The sequence below is a fragment of the Gobio gobio genome, assembly GCF_949357685.1.
Source record: "Gobio gobio genome assembly, chromosome: 8".
Taxonomy (NCBI): domain Eukaryota; kingdom Metazoa; phylum Chordata; class Actinopteri; order Cypriniformes; family Gobionidae; genus Gobio; species Gobio gobio.
Window position 1 is genome coordinate 25,083,776 of NC_137114.1, and position 22,916 is coordinate 25,106,691.

The following is a 22,916-nucleotide window of genomic DNA, read 5'->3' on the forward strand; positions in this document are numbered from 1 at the left end:
AAGAAGAGCTAGCTCCATTTGTGAAGTTATTAAACGTAATTTCTGGAGGAGTACGCCCATCTAATCTTCCAATTAATACCAAGGTATAAAACCAGCAGCTTACCTCTTCCCATTTTTAGTTCCTGCAGCATCCCTCCTCCTCCCCTGCTCCTCCTTTTGTACAATTTTGCCTGTTATAGGGGGGCAATCGGAGCTTGGGTAGAATATCCTCTCCGAGCCCCTCTATAGCAGACAGCAAGCCAAATCTGTTTACCACTTTCACTAAGATTATATGGGCACACAAACTCGTGAATAAGCATTTAAAAGTCTGACTGCCTAGTATGTACATTCCATTTAATCACTCTATTTATTTAATACTTTTTAAAACAATTAATTTAATACTTTTTATGTTTAACTAAATGACAGTATTTTGACCAATGGAAGTTCAAGGGCTTGCCGGCTTATGCTACCAGATGCAGGACAGGTGCTGGGGGTTCTTATTGATCCACCTGCACGTCTTACTGTGAAATTGTTACTTTGCACCGTGTTATAATACAATGTCTTGCATCCCCGGAGAATCCTACTGTTTACATCCACACTGTGCCCACTTCAGTAATCCAGAGCTAATGTCTTTTTGTCTTTCTGTTTTTTTTTCCCCCATGATGAACAGACTTGCTGGTGGATATGCTGGGAGTTCTGGCCAGCTACAGTATCACCGTCAAAGAACTCAAATTGCTCTTCAGCATGCTGAGAGGAGAAGGGGGATTGTGGGTAAGCCACTGAAAATGAGTGAAAATTCATGTAGGGCTCTGGGGCTCCAAGGGGTTTTTAGCTTCACCTCTTTTGGAGATCGTTTTGGAGCCTTTTTAGACCTCTGGAGCAATCAACCGCAGAGCAGATCAGGCCTGCCCAGGTATCGATTCACCGTTCTCTCGAGTGAGGGATATTGACAGAACATCAACTGCTGGCGGACGCCACAGTGAGGATGTTGTCACAATAGCTTTACGTTTTTAGATAGAGTGAAGTACCCCTTCTGGAGAAAAAAGTGAGACTTGTGGGAGGACTTAGGCTTTAATTAGACAATTAGTTACGAGTCACGGAAATAAAATGTTTTGATCAGCAGGGTTTTCATAAGCTTGCCAAAAACAGGTGAGAATGACAGATTGGATCGAAGTTCTTAAATCAAAACTGATTTAGTGAGGCAAAAACATAACATTTCAAATTGAGCATTTCAGAAGTTCTTGCTGAGAAGGTCCTGTGGGAGTTTAGTTATTGTGATTTTCTTTATCCTTAAGTCGCTTATCTTACCTCTCACGTACTTCTGTCTTCCACAGCCAAGACATGCAGTCAAACTGCTCTCGGTTCTCACTCAAATGGCACAGAGACACGGACCCGACACTTTCTTCAACTTCCCTGGCCGGAGTGCAGCTGTGAGTGACCCTGCCTTTTTTCCTATAATGCACATTTTGCATTTTTTTAACGCACATTTCATTTGTCGTAAAATTAATGAAATGCTGTTTTTAAACTGTTATTGTCACGATATTGATGATAACTAACAAAATAATATAAAAACAAAATGTAGCAGTCAGTAAGATAAAAACAAAGTATCTTATCTTCACAAAAATGTATTTATTTAAGTCAGTAAATACAGCAATATTGCGAAATTATTACAATTTAAAATAACTACTGTCTATTTTAATATATGTTAAATGTCATTTATTTCTGTGATGGCAAAGCTGAATTTTCAGCTTCACACTCAGGGTCACATGATCTTTCAGAAATCATTCTAATATGCTGATTTTCTGCTCAAGAAATATTTCCTTTATTATTATCAACATTATTATCAGATGTGCTCCTTAATATTTTTGTGGAAACGCTGATAAATTTTTTTCAGGATTCTTTGATGAATATAAAGGGTTTATTAAAAGGTTTTTCATTTATTTTTAATGTTTTTTTGTAACTGTGAAAATCTTCACTCTCAGTTTTGATCAATTTAATACGTTCTTGATGCATAAAAGTATTCATTTATTTATAAAAAAAACAACAACAATAATTTATTTGCAAACAAAAATGCCTAGCAAGACTCCGAGACATTTTTTTTATTTCTTTTTTTCTGCCAGGCAATTGCGTTACCTCCTATTGCCAAATGGCCTTATCAGAACGGCTTCACTCTCAACACCTGGTTTCGCATGGATCCTTTGAACAACATCAATGTGGACAAAGACAAGCCCTACCTTTACTGGTGACTACATTCACAGCCTACATACGCTTTCATGTGGTTATATTTAACTTTGTCAACTCTTAGATAAAACTTGCTTAGCAGAAAAGAAAATGACCTTCAGGGCCTGCTTCTGTAAGTACATTAAACTGAGTGGCCTTGTTTTAGCGTTTAACACAGAGAAGGAGAGAGAGAGAGAGTTATGGCTGCTTTGCCACTTATATAATGAGCTTTGTTTGAAGATTTTGTTTTCTGATAATGTGGTGGATTATGCAAGCATAAAAGGGAATTAGGTCAGATTCTGCTGATTAAACCAATAGGTGTTTGAACCCTGGGCAGAATGTTCTGGAATCACTGGAAAATCTCTGCAGAGGGACACCGGGGTGGAAATAGACATTAATTTGGGCTTTTAATGTCAGCCAGGCAAAAAGAACATCCTATGTAGAGACTTGTGGGTAATTAGAGCTCAGATCAATAGCACAGACGCGTGTTTATTGGCCAGGGTTCCAAGAGCGAGGGAAAAGGGTCCTCAAGGGAGAAGGAGTGGGTGCATTTTGAGAGAGAGAAAGAAGGACAACATCCATTTTTGATCAGCCTTGGACTTTTTTTTCTCTCCAAGATATTTTTAGGCATTTGCCTCTTATATTAGAACAATTGCTTTAAAACAAATCATTTTAAAGAAAACATTTTTCACATGTTCTTGAGTTCAGAATATACCAATTCATCCATACATTATGTAGATCCAGGAACTGAGAAACTGCCCCAGGCTTTGTGAGGAGGTTACAAAACAGTGTTGTTGAAATCTGCCATGCTAATAATGCTATCTACCGTTCCTAAGCGCTGGATTTGAGAGTGAGCACTCTGTCCCGCTTGCTGTTGTGCTGCCAGATCTGTAGCCTGGAGCTGGCAAGCGCAGGACTGCTCACACAAACTCTGAGTTCAATTTGTGCGTGACACAGATTCGGAATAAAAGGAGATGTTCGCAAAGGAACAGAGTATTGATTCACGCTGAGAATCCCTCTTTTTCTCTGCTCTTGAAGATACTAAAACGATCTCTTGTGCTGTTAGTTTTCTTGTATGTGACGGTTTATAGCCCTATTGTAGGGAACAGAGAACACAAAACTGTCTTTGACATTTTGAAATGCAGACAGATATCGTTAGTCTCTGTTTTGGAACAGGAAACTAGCCAATGCATATCAGGACACCTACACACCCTGTTGAAAACATAGTAGAGCAGCCTAAGCGCTTTCCTTGTTTCCAAGTCAGGTCAAACTGCTCTGTTGGCTGGTTTTAGAAGGGTTTTAGACACATGTAGATCAACGCATCCAGGCTAGGAGGCCAATTTAAACCACCTAAGACCAGCAAAACTATCTTTTTGGTCCAATAGAAAGATGGGATTTTCCCTACCCCACTGAACAAGAACATCTTAAACTAGCATAAGATGGTTGTAGCTGGTCTTAGATAGACTAGTCAGAAAGCCGCTTTCTTGACCAGCTGAAAAGTGCCCATCAAAATTCCTATATAAACCCAGGCTAATACACCAATTAAAACCATTAAATCAAATGTAAGCTAGTTATTTAAAAAAAAAAAAAAAAAATTGATGCAGGGTTGCATCAACATTTTTTTTTTTAACTAGCTTACATTTAATTTTCTGGTTTTAATTGGTGTTTTAGCCTGGGTTTATATAGGAACCATCATAGCATGCATAAACCAACCTAAGGGGGTTTGCTGGTCATAATTGGCCAGGGCTAAGCTAGAATTGACAAATTTAGATGGTCTTACTGTGGATGTTGTAAACCAACTGAAGTCTGACCAGTGGGAAACAAGCGATACCATATGTAAGCAAATGCATATGTAAAATAACACGATTATCAACATTAAAGGGTTAGTTCCCCCAAAAATGAAAATTCTGTCATTAATTACTTACCCTCATGTTGTTCGACACCTGTAAGACCTCCTTCATCTTCGGAACACAAATGAAGATATTTTAGTTGAAATCTGATGGCTCAGAAAGGCCTCCATTGGTACAATGCACTGTACACTCTCAAGACCCATAAAAGGTGCTAAAGACGTCGTTACAAAGTCCATCTCACTACAGTGGTTCTACAATAACTTTATGGAGTAACGAGAATAGTTTTTGTGCGCAAAAAAACCCCTAAATAACGACTTATATAGTGATGACCGGTTTCAAAACAAGGCATCATGAAGCTTCGAAGCGTTATGAATCAGTGAGTCGATTCAGCGGTTTGGATCGCCAAAGACACGTAATTTCAGCAGTTTGGCGGTTTGAAACGCGATCCGAATCATGATTCGACTCGCTGATTCATAATGCTTCAAAGCTTCGTTATGCAATGTTTTGAAATCGGTCATCACTATATAAGTCGTTATTTAGGGTTTTTTGCGCACAAAAACTATTCTCGTCGCTTCATAAAGTTATTGTAGGACCACTGTAGTGAGATGGACTTTGTAATGATGTTTTTAGTACCTTTTATGGGTCTTGAGAGTGTAAAGTGCATTGTGCCAATGGAGGCCTTTCTGAGCCATCGGATTTCAACTAAAATATCTTAATTTGTGTTCTGAAGATGAACGGAGGTCTTACGGGTGTCGAACGACATGAGGGTATGTAATTAATGCCAGAATTTTCATTTTTGGGTGAACTAACCCTTTAAAGTGTTGATGGACTTGATTTACTCCTATGTTTTACTCGATCTATGTTTTGATCACCATTCTGAATATGATCTGGATGTAGACGCGATTTTCTCAACTTTTTGCTCAAAATATTTTTTAATGAAACTTACCCACATTCAAGTGTTGATAAAAAAAGAATGGATGAAGCTAGAATAAAAAAAAAAAAAGTTTTTTTTGTTTAAAAGCAGAGGCTCTGGTTTGCTATATATATATATTGCAAAGTCATACAGCAAAATATTCTGGGGGCCATGAAACTTTTGTGAAAATGATCAAAAATGCTGAAGGTGGCTGGCAACTTTTTCCAAAACATTAGTGGGGAAAGAGTTTAGAAAATATATATTTAGCAAATACATCACCTTAAAGTGTTTTGTAATACCAAATGCGTATTTATTGATTTTCCAATTTCAGTTTCCGCACGAGCAAAGGCATCGGCTACTCTGCACACTTTGTGGGTAACTGCTTGATTGTGACATCACTGAAGTCGAAAGGAAAGGGCTTCCAGCACTGCGTGAAATATGACTTTCAGCCCCGCAAGGTAAGCTTTCATTTCCAGCTTTGATTTTCTCTCTCTCTCTCTCTCTCTCTCTCTCTCTCTCTCTCTCTCTCTCTCTCTCTCTCTCTCTCTCTCTCTCTCTCTCTCTCTCTCTCTCTCTCTCTCTCTCCTACTAGCATCTGTAGTAATCTACTGATTGTGTTGTGAAGGAGTAAGAATTGAGTGGATGCACTTGTACATTTTTTTGCTGTGATGCTCAGTGAAAATCACGAAGCTCTGCTGGAGGATGGATGATTCAGTTAACTGGGCTAAATATGCTGTTTACAAACTGTTACTGAACCCCAGGACATGAGATAACCGAGGCCATTTTCTGTATTTGTTTTTGTTTTGTTGAATCGAAGGGAAATCTCTTGGAAATCACTGCACAGCTGCTGCAGTTCTGAAACATCTGTCTAATAAATGATTTCCTTGTTTCTACTCAATATTTAATGCTCTTAGCTGGTGTAATCTTTATAAATGTTAATAACTCTGACTTGCTCTTTTGAGCCTTAGCGGAAAAGGCTCGTCGAGGTTCTTTCCTAAAATCAAATCTTACAGTTCAGTCGTACAGTCATGGGAACAAGTTTGCATATTGTGTGAAACTGTGCACTAGATGATGATTTATTAAATGTGAAATAAATTAAAATAAATAAATAGTATGAGAATTTTACGTCTAAATAGATACATTTAAATAGCACATTTACCTTTATCTGTTTACAGAAAAAGGGCAAACACATTAATATTTTCATTTTCAGCTGATGTACAGATACGCTGTTATGATTCAGACCTCTTGTGGTCCAATAGTGATAAGACAACAGTTTAATCACAGTTTGGAGAAATGCATTTTTTGTAGCTCATTTTATCAACTGTTATGCACATGTAATGAACTGTTTAATTCCTCTGATCTCCAGTGGTTTTATTTCTTTTTTTTTTTTCTTCCTAATAATGGGATTTTTGATTTAGTGACTTAATATAAGCGATAACAGGCTGTGCAGTAACTCTCTTAGTGCATTTAGATGTGGTCTTGTTTTGAGGATAAAAAAAGCAGATAAATTGCAACGACAGAATGGCAATAGAACATTATCGTAGTTCATGCATATATGTATTTTTCAAAATGTAGCTAAAAGGATATGTTTTAAACATGAACTGGTATGAAAGAGAAAATGATGATTAAAAACAGCTCTGTTAGATGTTACGTTGCTTCGAAAATATACAACCAAACCAACAGAACACACAGAACATGTCGCTCCGGCGTCACTCCAGTGTGTGTTGGAAACACTGCACCATATCGGGACTCTTTCGTTTGGTGGCACATTGACAGAAATGAAATCTGTAATGACCCTTGTCTCCTGCTAAGGAAACCTGCTTTTACTCTGATTTCCTCTCTGCCTCTGTCTGCTTCCTCTACTCTCTTCTCCTCTCACTCAAGATCTGATGTATTATTTATATCTAAATGCAAATTTTTACTGCATTAGACCTTCTGCCTGCTGCCCATGAAAATGGTTTTGGGTTGAATTTTGGGCTTCCATTGCCAGGAAAGAAAAATACAGCTAAAACCCTTTAAAATATATATATATATATATTTTGTCCATCTGAAATTCTATCATTTCTCTGTTTTAAGAGCCTTACTTCTAAGAAATTGCAGCATTTGGCTTTTATATGAATTAGTTTGCTATCAAGAAGTATTGTTGTAATTTTTGTATCTTCCTCAATTACTGTATCAGTATCTTTGCAATAACCAAGTAACACTGATAATTCATTGACAATGTGAATTAACACTAGAAAAGGGATCATTTTAATTTCATGCTGATAGTATCACAATACATTATTATTATGATTATTATTGTTATTATTATTATTTATACAAATGTATGTCCTGATGCTTCAACTATATGCAGAATTAATTGTACTCTCCACAACCCTGTCAGAACAGACCCTCAACTGGTTTTTAGATTGTGTCCCACCAGTTGAGAACCATTGAGACTTGCATCGTTTAAATAGACAATTCCTTCCTCATGTACTGCTATGTACTAATATGTTTTTTTCTTTTTCTAGTGGTACATGATCAGCATCGTTCACATCTACAACCGCTGGAGAAACAGTGAGATTCGCTGCTACGTCAATGGACAGCTCGTCTCCTACGGTGACATGGCTTGGCACGTCAACACCAACGACGTAAGACCACTTTGCTATCGCCCTCTCTGTTTGTAGCTGCCGGATGTTTTCTCAGAGTACCATGTGTGCACAGTGTGAAATTAAATGATAAAAGATGTATTGATTTACCACAGTTTCAGAATAAATAATGACATTTATTGCTGCCAGCACATCAAGCCTATCATGTAGTTTAACCTATACAGCAGTGTGTGCTCTGCAAAAATGTTTTTCTTAATTAGCATTTTACTGTATGTCTTTTTGATGGTGATTAATGTTTTTTGCAATATGATGAAAACGGGACACTTTAATGTAGAAAAGATAAAGGTTGTCTGTTTGGAAACATTAGAATTTTGGAAAAGTTTGGAAACATTAGATTTTTTTTATGGTACTGAAAGAAGTCTCTTCTGCTCATCAAGGCTGTATTTATTTGATCAAATATACAGCAAAAACAGTAATATTGTGAAATATCATCAGAATTTAAAATAACTGTTTTCTGTTTTAATATGTGTTATCCCATATATATATACATATACTTTTATTCAGCAAGTATGCATTAAAATGACCAAAAGAGACAGTAAAGACATTTATATTGTTACAAAATATTTATTTTTACCTTTCATTAAAGAATCCAGACACAAATGTATCACGGTTTCCACAAAAAATATTAAGCATGCAAAAATGGTTTTCAACATTGAAAAAAAACAAAAAAAAAAACATTATTAATAGTTGAGCACTAATAATAATTGAGCACACGATCAGCATTTTATTTGAGTGAAGGATCATATGACACTGAGGACTGGAGTAATGATGCTGACAATTCAGCTTTGACATCACAGGAATAAATTGCATTTTAAATTATATTAAAACAGAAAACCGATATGGCTTGTAATATTATTTCACAATATTACTGTTTTACTGTATTTTTTATCAAATAAATACAGCCTTAAAGGTGCACTATGTAACTTTTCCGTCCACTAGAGTTTGCCTGTTCAAAACAAAGGCATAGTTTGATGACGCCACGTTTGAGTGCAGAACCTTGGGACATGTGGTCTTCACCTCACAGCCGGTGGAAAAGAATCGGTATAGGACTCAGGCAGAAATCATGTTCATGGATGTGATTTATTAACGTTACTGTAGTCTGAAGCAGAGCAGGACCGAGTGTTGTGGAGCTGAGCAAGGCCGCTGGAGCGATTGTTAATGAGAAGAGCGGCGGGACTTTTATTATTGTATGACGCAATCGACAGGTGCCTCCCTCACACGTCCCGATTCCTTGGTTAAAATAGAAATTTCTCACGATTTACAAATAGTTGGAAACATTTGGGATATTGTAAGTACTCAACTGAACAAAATATATAATACTGGCCTAGTGGTTTTTGGATATTTTACTCAAATATTTTTTTTTTACATAGTGCACCTTTAATGTTTCCAAACTTTTGACAGGTACTGTATGTGTGTGTGTGTGTGTGTGTATATCATAAATATCCAGCTTTTCAACAGAGAACCTTGCCAGCTGAAGCTTAATATAAGACATTATCTTGGGTATTCAGTGATTAGATTAAAATTCACAGACCTTTGCTTTGCCTCTGTTTTGCTGTACCTCACTGAAAGCAATGTAAGATAATTAAAAGGTTGGACCAGCAGTGCTTAACCTCAGATCTCATGGGTGCTGATTTTGATTAAACTAATAGGCAGGTTTCAGCACAGAATAACATCTCTGTAAATGCTACATCTCAATTACATTGTGAACCATTAGTTGCCTGGTATGGACTTTGCATACTGACATCCACTATATTTCCACTCCAGCTCTTTATATTTTCCATACTATCCACTTTTGAGAGATTGCTACTAAGAAATTCAAGCTGTTCTCTTGTGCTTATCACAGAGCTATGACAAATGTTTCCTCGGCTCATCTGAGACGGCAGACGCCAACCGAGTGTTCTGCGGACAGCTCGGAGCCATCTATGTGTTCAGTGAAGCGCTAAACCCTGCACAGATATTTGCCATCCATCAACTAGGCCCAGGATACAAGGTATGTATCAGATTTGCCAATGTGCGTTATACCCCAACGCTTCACAGCCACCATTGATCCTCAAGAGATGTTATTCCTCTGTCTGTGACATTTGGTTATTGATTGATGTGCGTTCCAAGTTCCAACATGATTTCACCACCCAGAGGAAACAACCACAGTTTTGAGATCTAAATCTCAGCTGATTTCAAGCTGGCCATTATTGTCCAGCTATGTTACAAAAAAGCTGGATTTTCCAGCAAGGAAAATGATGTGAGAAATGCTGCATTTACATATTTACTTATTACCAAACATTTGTTTGATGAGCCTTACACTTTTTGTTGTCATGCATTATTGCTTTTACACTGACGACAGCAAAGTTTCTTGGTTTTGCTTCCTAATGAAGTCTTCCGTTGATGAAGTCTGCCTCCGGATAGTTTATAGTCTTTCTTTCCCTTTCATGTCTCTGACCTTTTGTCGCTAATTCTCAAGGTGCTTTTGAAGCGTTTTAGCATTTAATTGCATCCATGGGGTAAACAGAGCAGGTTACTGTGGATTTTGTATCCTTATTAAATATGAAGCTCTGTCCTATTAGTAATTGGGACTCGCAGCAGTTTTTCAGTCTCATTGTGCAAAGTCTAATTTTCTCTGAAGCACCAGGCTTTGATTAGTGACTCATTATCTCAAACAATAAACCACATGCATGGAAAGGATAGCATATGTATCCCAAAAAGGACATTACACTGGTTCGAAGCCATTGTTTCTGAGGGATGAGCTTTTCCTAATTTAATTTCAAAATCTGACACCGACTCAATTGTCTTTGCTCCATTACAGCAGTGCTTTACTTATGAGCTGTGTAATCTAAAAGGGCAAATAAGTTAATAACTGCTAAAACCCTTCCTAACAATATATTTATTTATGTTTTTAAACTACCTGCTAGACATTTGCACTGGTTTTTCTCTAATCAGTGTGGGCTGGTCATTTCCCTTATTAATTGAGCTTCTAGACCTCTGATTCCCGCTGCCCCAGACGTCGTCATGACGGACAGGTTGGCAGAAATAATGAGCAGTCTGCTTCAGGGAGAAAGCAATTACCCACCCAAGATAAACCTGTGAATGGAGTCTCTTGAAATCTGAAAAGGGTTTGTATATTTCAATGGAGTACCAGCTATCAGACTACCTGACAGCTCTTCTGGCTGATCTGTTGAATCTACCTTGTCTAGGAATAGGGCAAAGGCCTTCAGAGTTTATGTAGCAAGGCTAAACCACAGGGCCTGGCCCCCATTTGATGAAAAGCATGATAAAATGGGTTTTTAATTGTGATGGATCCACTGTGGGCATTACCTTCTGAAACTGTGTTTGTGGAGAGAATGACAAAAAAAATCACAGTTTTATATTAGCGCCTGCACACTGGACAAATATTAAAATAAATGCACCCTTGCCTGTCAGAAAATAAGAGAAAGTCATTTTTTCTATATTCCTTTTTTAAAGGAGCAAAACAAGTATTTTTTTTTGTTTTTTTTTGTAAAATCATTGGGTCTCATCCACTAATGATTGTGTGGATTATTGTGTTTTTGTACACATAGGAGAACTTCTCACGAAAGATTTCCACCTAATTTATAACACGTGCGTACGCATATGAATTTGTTCTTAATTTCGCTCTAAGTATTCTAAATGAGTGCCCGCATACACAAGGTTAGTCATTTGCATAAGACATGCCCAAACCATCTCCATATAAAGGCTTTCCGCACAACCTTTCCTTTTACAGCCTTTCGTCACTCTCGTCAATCATATGTCACACTTTGCAGATGCGCTCTCGCCAGATCCCTGAGAAAAAACAGTTCAAACACAATAAATAGCTTTTATACAGACAGAGATTACAGACTTTTCATCAGCTAGCTGAACATACGCTATATCTGCATTATTCAGAGAAACCTCACAACTGAAGCTATAACTCAGCTTTTGTTGTAACTAAGCCCCTTGAACGACCCATTGTGGAATGTGCCTATCTTAGATCTGCAGAAGTAGATCAGCACCTACATTGCAATGTATTGTCATCATTGCAACTTTGGCCCTGCTCACTGGCTTGTTTGTAAGATGACGAGGAGAGAAGAGCGATACAGGACTAAAAATAAAATTACCTTCCAAAGGATCCTAATGCTTTTCACTTACACAGATACACACAGGAGAATTTAAAAGCAGGCGCTTTCAGCGGGTCCATCTATCAGTGGATATATCAGGGATCCGCTGATAGATGCCTGCGTTCAAAGCGCTTTAAGCGCTCTGTGAAGAGCGTCAAAGATGTCTATTTACAACATGTTTTTGAAGCATTGATCATTGTAGCTAATCACAGACATGTACACTATATTGTCAAAAGTTTTGGGATGCCTGCCTTTACATGCACATGAGCTTTAATGACATCCTATTCTTAATCCGTAGGGTTTAATATGGAGTTGGCCCACCTTTTGCAGCAATAACAGCTTCAGCTCTTCTGGGAAAGCTTTCCACAAGGTTTAGGAGTGTGTTTATGGGAAAATATGACCATTCTTCTAGAAGCGCATTTGTGAGTTCAGGCACTGATGTTGGACGAGAAGGCCTGGCTCGCAGTCTTCGCTCTAATTCATCCCAAAGGTGTTCTATCAGGTTGAGGTCAGGACTCAGTGCAGGCCAGTCAAGTTCCTCCACACCAAACTCGCTCATCCATGTCTTTATGGACCTTGCTTTGTGCACTGGTGCGCAAGTCATGTAGGAACAGGAAGGGGCCATCCCCAAAATGTTCCCACAAAGTTGGGAGCATGAAATTGTCCAAAATGTCTTTGTAATGCTGAAGCATTAAGAGTTCCATTCACTGGAAGGGGCCAACCCCAACCCTGAAAAACAACCCCACACAAAACATCACACTTGGCACAATGCAGTCAGGCAAGTACCGTTCTCCTGGCAACTGCCAAACCCAGACTCGTCCATCAGATTTGCAGAAAGAGAAGTGTGATTGGTCACTCCAGAGAACACGTCTCCGCTGCTCTAGAGTTCAGTGGCGGTGTGCTTTACACTACTGCATCCGACGCTTTGCATTTTACTTGGTGATGTAAGGCTTGGATGCAGCTGCTCGGCCATGGAAACCCATTCCATTGAAGCTCCCTACGCATTGTTCTTGAGCTAATCTGAAGGCCACACGAAGTTCGGAAGACTGTAGCTATTGACTCTGCAGAAAGTTGGCGACTTCTGCGCACTGTGCGCCTCAGCATGTGCTGACCCCGCTCTGTGATTTTACGTGGCCTACCACTTCATGGCTGAGTTGTTGTTCCCAATTGCTTCCACTTTGTTATAATACCACTAACGGTTGACCGTGGAATATTTAATAGTGAGGAAATTTCACGAATGCACGGTGGCAATTTATCACAGTACCACGCTTGAATTCACTGAGCTCCTGAGAGCGACCCATTCTTTCACAGATGTTTGTAGAAGCGTCTGCATATCTAGGTGCTTGATTTTATACACCTGGGGCCATGTAAGGGATTGGAACACCTGAATTCAATGATTTGGAGTGGTGTCCCAATACTTTTGGCAATATAGTGTATGTTGAGCATGTGAACACAATGTCCAATCAGAGGTGTTTAAAATGCTAGTGGGAAATGGTTGTATTGTCACATTTTTAAAAAAAAACGACTTGGTTCCTAAGTCAGTACCCATGACAACAGTACTTTAAATAGTATTTTTCCCCCCTATTTGCTACCCTTTAGTGACTTTGGCTTCCTGCCCTCAACAACCACTGACACCATTATTTGTTCTGTTGACTGTAATGTTTTGGCTCCCTTAGGTCCTTATAGCCTTCTTAGCCTTTTAGCAGAGTACCTGCCCGGATGCGTAGAAACAGTGGGCTGTGGCAGGCTGTAAACTCATGGTCTTCAGTGATTTATGTGACTGATCTGAAGATGACCCGGTTACCGTCTTGTTGCAGCTGCCTACAAACACTGAGCTCCAGTCAGACCCATTTACTTGAGGTCTTGTCTTAAATGCCTTATAAACATGTTTGGTCTCAGATTAGCTTCAGCTTGGAAGAATATATTTGTATGTTTTGGGATCATTAAATTTGATCTTATCTTATTAAAATTTTAACTTATGCTCATCAAGGTAAAAAACAGTAATGTTGTTATCCCATTTCTCCAGGAATTTTAATCTCTGTGCAGTGGTGTGGAATCTTGGAAAACGAATAGATTTTCTCTTGGAATATCTATCTATCATCTATCTATCTATCTATCTATCTATCTATCTATCTATCTATCTATCTATCTATCTATCTATCTATCTATCTATCTATCTATCTATCTATCTATCTATCTATCTATCTATCTGTCTGTCTGTCTGTCTGTCTGTCTGTCTGTCTGTCTGTCTGTCTGTCTGTCTGTCTGTCTGTCTGTCTGTCTGTCTGTCTGTCTGTCTGTCTGTCTGTCTGTCTGTCTGTCTGTCTGTCTGTCTGTCTGTCTGTCTGTCTGTCTGTCTGTCTGTCTGTCTGTCTGTCTGTCTGTCTGTCTATCTATCTATCTATCTATCTATCTATATTCAGAAATCAATTTGATATGCTGATTTGCTGCTCATTTCTTATTATTATCGTCATTCATTATTATTATGATGATGACTTTGATGATGATATTATATATCTATGTTCTGTCGACATCTTTCATGGAAGACAGATGCTCAGTTGCTACTGCAGAGTCTCACTATGAGAGAACATGTGAGCATGACATCATCAGTTTCTGTCAGAAGTGTATTAGACGTTACGTCAGCGTCCTGTCAGATACATTTTTCTCTGAGGCAGTGCTTTCAACTTTTTTGCACACTGTCGCCAGTGCTGTGATCTTAACGTGCTGTGATCTTTATTTTACCAGTCAATCTGATCAATTTTGCGATTTCTTTTATGCTGCATCATATGTTTGCAGCAGAAACCTGACCAGCAACAGGTGACATTTATGCTATCTCAGTTCAGCAGAGTAAACCGAACAACATTCATCTTTTCAGGTCAAAATAAGCATACAGATCATCAAATCTGTAATATGTTTAGTTTTACTGTCTGTTTTCTTCATTTTGAACAGAATAAAGATAACAGTAAAGATTACATAAGCTGAACAGATTTGTACTGTATTCATTTGCTCACAGATCGTGAAAGGAAAACTACGGAAAAATGTACTTTATCAGGTTTATTGCCTTAGAAACTGTATCCGCAAGGTAATAATCTATTTAACGACAACGAGTTAATTACAAACACCCTCCTATCTTTAAATAGACACTGGTGCACAGTTAGTACATGGATAATGAAATATGAAAACAAAGGGCCAAGTAGTTTGTTTCTGAATGCAGTTGTTAACATCTCCTTTTTTAATCATCGTTTGATGCCGGATAGTTTTACATGAGATTAGTTTTTAAAAAAAATCTAGATGATATTTACTGAAATAATTAATTAATTGATTGCAAAGAGATCATGTAACTAAATGTAGTGCACTACAACTATTTGAACTATAGCAATAGTATTCATATACAGTATATACTCCACCGTATGCAGTCCGTAATGCACTAGCATTCGATTTTGAACGTAGCCCATGTTTTTTATGTGTATCTGTAGGGAAGAGAAAGTTTACTTCCCTTGAGTGTGCATAGAATGATATCCAGACATGCTGATGATAAGTGCATAGATGTATATACTGCATATACATTATGCAAGTGTCGTCAAGCACATGTCTGCTGATAAAAGAAAGCTGTTTTTCTAAAAATGCCTGGTTATGCTCACTGCACGTTAATACAGTTAGCACACGTCTGGAGCAGGTCACATCTGGATGACATCATCACCTGGGATGTGCTGCAGGTGTTGGGCTGCAGGCCTTTTGATTTGACAGCACACGAAACAACCTCATGAATGATAATTCGGCTGGGGGATTCCCACATCGCCCCTACTTCATCTTCATGATTATTTCATGTCACCAAGCTCATTTATTATTCATCGCGCTCCCACGAATTTGGATAAGATTTAATCACTGCATAAAAAGAAATCTTCTCCTTTTCATGGTAGGAATAGTAAATCCTTTAATAAGCACATGGAATAATATTATTTACATAGATGTACTGTTAAATACACATTGTGATATTTTTATTTCACTCATTAATTCATTCTCTCACCTTGTCCAACATGTCTCACTTTGTTAGACACCTTTTAGAGGTGAATATCTGAGCTTTCTGTATTGGTCTAGACTTCTCTTTATTCATTTCTCTCTTCTTTTTTTTTTTTACCTCCCTAGAGCACCTTTAAATTTAAATCGGAAAGCGACATCCATCTGGCTGACCACCATAAACAAGTGTTGTACGATGGAAAATTAGCAAACAGCATCTCATTCACGTACAACGCCAAAGCCACAGATGCTCAGCTCTGCCTGGAGTCCTCGCCCAGAGAAAACCCGTCCATATTTGTGCATTCGCCTCACGCTCTGATGCTACAGGTACTGTAAATGTCTACTTAACACTTTAAGACTGTGTTCTACTCTCTTAATCCTTAAAACAACCGAATAACGGTTAGTAATGTCACTAAATGTTAATCAGATGCTGCGTTGTTTAGCTAACACCATGAGATAATGTCAGTGTTTGCCATTCAATGTTAATTGTTTGGAGGAACAGATTTCTGCAGAGATTAGTCAGTTGTTAATGTGAGTCGGTACTTTCAAGGGAAGGATTGCTTGTTTCTAATTAACTTTAGTCAGATGTATTTGCAATCTGTTATCAAATATATTTTTGTTCACAAAAGTGTGACCCAAATGGTCTAAAATTACCCCCTTAGGTCAGTGTATTTGGTCAGTGTGTCCTTTTAGGTCATCATCAGGTTACATTATCATTGGCTGTCAATGGGGTGTTATTGTACTGTTTGTGGCATATTTGTTATCAGGTATAAAGGTCAGGGCCCGTATTCAGGAAAAATCTTGAGCAAAGAGTAGCTCCTAGTTACACAATTCTAAGAAAATTCTTAGAAAGGTGGCCGTTTCCTCTTAAAATTAAAGAAAAATCCTAGTAAAGAAGAAAGTAATTCAGAAAGCATCTTAACCCTTAAAAGAGGTCTTAAGGTCCAAAATTGTTAGGAGTACGGACGAGGACTTTTAAGAGGCTTAAAGGGCTAGTTCACCCAAAAATAAAAATTTTGTCATTAATTTCTTACCCTCATGTTGTTTGACACCCGTAAGGCCTCCGTTCATCTTCGGAACACAAATTAAGATATTTTTGTTGAAATCCGATGGCTCAGAAAGGCCTCCGTTGGCAGCAATGTATTTTGCACTCACAAGACCCATAAAAGGTACCAAAGACGTTGTTACAAAGTCCATCTCACTACAGTGGTTCTACAATAATTTTATGAAGCGACGAGAATAGTTTTTGTGTGCAAAAAAATAACGACTTTATTCAACAAGTGCTTGTCTTCCATCTAGGCCTAAGACGTGAACTCACGAAGCACCAAGACGCATGTGCGAGAATAGAGCCGGCGTTCTGACACATGACCCGGAAGCGAGGAGCTTTGTTTACAAGCAGAGGAAGATGCGCCGTATCTAAGCTGTTGAATTCTACATTGATTGTGCTTTAGGTCTTGGCGTAGTGGTCAAAATGGGGCTAAAGTGTGCATTTCCTGGATGCCCGAACGCCGGCGCTACGTTATATTCTCGCGCATGCGTCGTGGTGCTTCGTGAGTTCACGTCTGATGCCTTGACGGCACTTGTTGAGTAAGAGCATGTTGAATAAAGTCGTTATTTCGGGGGTTTTTTGCGCACAAAAACTATTCTCGTCGCTTCATAAAATTATTGTAGAACCACTGTAGTGAGATGGACTTTGTAACGACGTCTTTAGTACCTTTTATGAGTGCAAAATACATTGCTGCCAATGGAGGCCTTTCTGAGCCATCGGATTTCAACTAAAAATCAAAAATGAATATCTCAATTTGTGTTCAGAAGATGAACAAAGGTTTTACGGGTGTCGAATGACATGAGGGTAATCATCAGACTAAAACCGTTACACACAGAAATGTAAAAAATGTACACAAAAAACGAATTATAAGATAAATCACAATGAAGTCTGTTACACGTTGATTATGTTGATGGAAGTTAGCATATTTTCAGGTGCTGCATAATATCATTGCGCTGCTGCACTCATGGTATGGCAGTAAAATTCCTTGATCATTATGCAGGAATGATATTATAGTTCCTAGTCATATTTGTCTAGAAAATCACAACTTTTAATTTTCCGTCGGTCTTAGTACACAATTTAACTATACACATCACAACATGTCAATAGGAAAATGTTGGCGTTATTTTGACAATTATTGAGCAGTAGGCTAGCTGGAGCCATTTACCTCCAGTCTTTGTGCTAAGCTAGGCTAGCGGTGGGTGCGTCAGACAGAGTTATGGCACGCACGGAGATGAGAATGGTATGTATGGACTTATCTAACTCTGGGGGATATGGGGAATATGATAAAGTCCCAAAAAGTTGGCGTGTTCCTTTAAGAATACGGGCCCTGGTCTCAAAGACAGTATCTTGGTTTAAGATTCTTTGAAGGTCGACACGCTAACATCGCTGCTGAAGAACTGTGCTACAGTACTGCCTTCAATAAATTCTTCTCCCCAAAAGAACTCTGGTCAAGCTTACTTATTTTATTTATTAGATAAATCTAATACATTGGCAAGCCACCCAAACAACCGCTCGACCAAATATAGAGAAATCGAACACAACAATGGCAAATAAGTTAATTACTGAATGCATTGATCACTATTTTTTTTTTTTCCTTCTGTTTCTATAAGGATGTTAAGGCCATCGTTACGCACTCCATTCATAGTGCCATTCACTCCATTGGTGGCATCCAGGTGCTGTTTCCTCTCTTTGCACAGCTGGATTTCCTTCAGCACAATGAAAGCCAGGTGGAAACCACAGTGTGGTAAGTAATATTAAATCCACCAGAATAATATTTTTTTTTTTTACGGAATGAATACTTTTATTCAGCAAGGATGCTTTAAATTGATCAAAAGTGACAGTAAAGACACTTATAATGTTACAAAATAATTATATTCATCAAAGAATAAAAAAAAATATATTGTTTCCAAAAAAATATTGAACAGCACAACTTTTTTAAACTTTAAACATGTAATAATAATTGAAGAGTTCAGACGCAAAAGCCACTAAAAGCCACCTCTGTCAAAAATTAGATAATGATATTGAGGGAATGCTCTCCGCACATGGTATACGTTCATCAAATGCTTTCACTTAAAATCTGCTAAATCCCAGCATCAGCCCATTCAGAAATACCAGTTCGTTATTCTCTTTGTCATCAGAAGTCCACCGAAACCAATCAGAAGATGCAAATCGAATTATATGATTTCAAGATTAATGACAGTGTGCGTATGAGCTGGCTTTCAACTGCCAAGCTGCAAGATTTTATAATATTTGTCCATCGTTACAATTGCAATGACGGGATTTCGCATCTGGGATGCAATGACTTGGGATTTTTACTAGCAAGTAAAATACCAAGTCTGGAATTTGGAACGCATTAGAAATCCCTGACGCAACTCAGCTTCTGCTTTCCAATTCCCAGGCGCAACTCAGCTACCACGTTCCAAATTCCCAACGCAACTTAGCTACTGCGTTCCAAATCCCACGCCCTCATCTAAATCTCCTAGCACATCAGCCTGGTACACCTGCAAAACACCCATAGTATGAAGGCATGCTGAGGGGACTGAGAGGAAAGATAGCTCATAAGCGTCACAGATCCGATTGAGGGCAAAATCAATCGGCCGTGCAGCCCTGGTGGCCACGGAGAAGCCTTTTTGCCTAAATCTTAGCTCTGTCAAAGAAAAAAATAAGAGTTTTCTGATGGACGCCCCACTATCCCCCCTGGCCTCTTTGGCGACGCTGTCACCACAGTCGTTGAGAGGTTCCAGGAGGCTAATAAACAGGCGGCGGCGTTCCAGAAGCTCCTCCCCTGTCGCTCTCAAATCTCCGGGGCTGCTGAGCGGGAGCAGTCCCAGACATCAAAAGCCAGTTCCTCATATTGAGCTGTACAAAAAGAGAGGGTTGCTACCTGAAAACACCCGCCCCACAGAGAGCAGGGGAGGGGCAGGGTAAGCGCTCTCAACCGCAGTCTTCAAGGGGTCGGACGGATCTGAGGACCGTCCTAATCGCCAAGAAGGCTGCAGGGAAGAGGTCCTGACATCCAAAATGTCAGGCCTCTGAGAGCAGTCCCTCCCAGAGAGAAGTGGCCAACGCCTCAGCATACAGTGCCCATTTCTCTTCGGTGCCCTCAGGGGACCGTTCTGCCAACCCTGCCACCTCGTGTGTTTCAGGGCGCAGCGGTCTCCAGCAAGCACTTAGCTCAGTGTCCGCCCGGAAACGTAGCGGCACTGGGAGGCTTGCTTCCTCTGAGGAGGGTGTCAGAGCTGCCAGTTCGTTTGTTCCCTGCCGGTGTGCCGCTTTAGGGCACCAAATTGGTGGTTGAATGGTTCCCCTAGTAGAATTTCTGGCAGCATCTCAATGGGTCCTGCGCATAGTCAAAAAGGGTTACACAATTCAGTTTGGGTCTCTCCAATGGTGGACCCAGAGCAGGCACTGGTCATGGAACAGGAGGAAAAACTTTGTTGGTGAAGGGAGCCATAGAACGTGTACTTCCTCCCAACAGGGAAACCGGGTTTTACAGTTGGTATTTTATCATTCCAAAGAAGGATGGAGGGATCCATTTTGGATGTGCAGGTTCTGAATCAGTCCTTTATGCAGTTAAAATTCACAATGTTAACCTTGAGACAGATTTTGCCACAAATTAGATCCGAGGATTGGTTCGTCACAATAGATCTCAAGGATGCGTATTTCCATAAATCCATCCTTCCACAACACAGGAAGTTCTTGAGGTTTGCTTTCGGGAGCGAAGCATACCAATATCGGGTTCTTCCATTCGGCCTATCTCTATCATCCCGCACTTTTACCAAATGCATGGATGCAGCTCTCGTACCACTACATCTGCAAGGCATTCACATTCTGAACTATATCCAGGGGTTTGGTGATTTGAGGGCCCCAAGCGAAATACAGGAATGGGGCCCTATGCAATTGCACATTTACAACCTTGAGGTTCCTTTCACTGTTGTGATGATTGCTGCTGCACAACCTTGTCCCATAGCTGTGTCCAATTTTTATTTTATTTTTCATGTACATTATAAATAATTGTTTTCATCATGTTGTAGATCCCTTGTTCACGTGTAAACAGGTTATAACAGTATTAGAGTAGTGGACACTAGGTGGTCATTTGTGGTAATTTTCACTGCACAATTGTTTACACAACACAAGGCTTTCTAATTCTAAAATGTAAAAAAAAAATTCTCCACAAATTTTAATTAAACTGAAAAAAAAATATTACACGCATAAGAATTAATTTCAACCAAAAATGAAGTGTGCCTGTGTGGAAAGTAACTGGGCATGTGTCATCTACTTGGGTCCTTCACAGAAATGAGTGTGCGCCATTTAAGATGATAAATATATAATACGCTCTGTTGCTCCGTATTTAATTATAACTTCAGATACATGATATTTTTTTATTTGAAAGGCCTTATGAAATCTGTTTTATTTTTTCCAAATTACATAAAAAAAAATTCCAGATTCCTTTTTTTCCTTTAAAATTTTTCTGGATTCTTTAGGCTATAGGCTTTATAGTTTCCTGGTTCATGACGTCACCCGCCTCTGATCACACTATTGACGTCTAATCACGCAGAACGTTCCCAAAGCGTCAATGACGCAGTGCTCATTCCCTCTTCAGGTAACCAAGGTTACAGTTGTAACTAAGCATTTTGCAGCAAAAGTGACGTTTTTGAAAATAAGGCATTTCAATAACTGACTAATAACCATTTCATTGCCATTAAAGTGAAATTACTGAACCTAAACATAGGAGCCTGATAAAAAAAATGCTCACTTAAAAGAAAATATGTCAGACGGACTCTTCAAATGTTTCTTGAGCACAAAATCAGCATATTAGAATGATTTCTGAAGGATCATGTGACACTGAAAACAGAACATAATGATCCTTCTATTACAGGATTAAATTACATTTTAAATTACATTTTTACTGTGTATTCAATCAAGTAAATGCAGCCTTGATGAGCACAAGAGACTTCTTTCAAAAGCATTGAAAAATCTTATTGAATGTTAGTGTATAATAACAATTATTTTCATGATAAGGCCAATAACCAGCAAATGGCAGATATTCAAAATCTATTTAGTCAACAACAACAACATTACAACAGCCATCACAACATTATAATGTACAGTATGAAATTAAAGATTACATTTAAAGGTGTTATTAAATATTAGCGTTTTTAAAGATTACGTTTAAGTGAGCTTTAGATAATGACAAAGGTAATCTAAATGTAAAAATAGAAGAAAATGAGCATGCACAATTAAATATCCAATATTGGCCGATACAGATACATGAAAAAAAAAAAAAATCTTAACAATCAAACAATAGCATCAAGTGCAGAATGTTCTTGCCATTATTTCAATTAATATTTGGTTTCACCTTGATTCTTAAACAGAGATTACCCAATAGTTATGTCATGCATGTACCCAATATGTAATGAGATGTTTTCATGCAGTTCAACTCTCCTGGCCTTCCTGATGGAGCTTCTCAAGAGCTCAGTGGCAATGCAAGAGCAGATGCTTGGCGGGAAGGGTTTCCTGGTGATTGGGTACCTCCTGGAAAAGGTGATGTGATTGTTTTCTTTTGTTTTTCATTTTCCAACATATAATTTAGGTTGGTTAAAGCTGAAGTCTGCAATTTTTGTGCTGTTAGCGGCACCAAACGAAATTACAAAAATAACGGTTTCCAAGGAGGTTTCCCCAAACCATTGTTCAGACAAAATGGAAGTTCCTTTGGTTAGTCCAGTGCAGATTGTAGCAGATTTTTACAAAAAATAAATATACATTAGCTGATCAACTTACAGTGCTCGTTCCTCCAATCTGGCAACCAGCGTGAGCGTGGAGTCTGGGCAGGGGAAACAACTCTCTCCAATATTTTGAATTTGGACTGCAATGCCCTTCTTTTCACCTGCTAGCTATTACTATTATATACTGCATCTTTAAACTACAAAACCCCAAGGAATTTTAATGCGTAATTGACAAATTGTGCTTTTTCTCAATGCATAAAGCTCACAATGAATTGCTCTTTTCTTTAAATGGTCATATGAGTATTAAGATTCGCTCTTTCAGAAGGAGTTGTCATGACCTCGATTGACTCAAGCTTTTATAAGCACGAGCTGAATAAAAAAACACGCACACAATTCACTTGCTAGGACA

General features: G+C 38.7%; 1 protein-coding gene across 1 annotated transcript in view; it reads left to right on the forward strand.

Moving 5' to 3' along the window:
- The window catches only part of nbeab (neurobeachin b), a gene marked incomplete at its 5' end in the record, with an annotated part of 373,184 nt that overhangs the window by 104,487 nt on the left and 245,781 nt on the right, over positions 1-22,916 (forward strand). Inside the window, 9 exons of the mRNA XM_079823731.1 lie at positions 650-750; positions 1,314-1,409; positions 2,100-2,221; positions 5,294-5,420; positions 7,473-7,592; positions 9,454-9,600; positions 15,863-16,060; positions 18,392-18,525; positions 22,217-22,325. Coding sequence (XP_079679857.1) covers positions 650-750; positions 1,314-1,409; positions 2,100-2,221; positions 5,294-5,420; positions 7,473-7,592; positions 9,454-9,600; positions 15,863-16,060; positions 18,392-18,525; positions 22,217-22,325 — 1,154 coding nt within the window. The remainder of the gene's footprint in view (positions 1-649; positions 751-1,313; positions 1,410-2,099; positions 2,222-5,293; positions 5,421-7,472; positions 7,593-9,453; positions 9,601-15,862; positions 16,061-18,391; positions 18,526-22,216; positions 22,326-22,916) is intronic.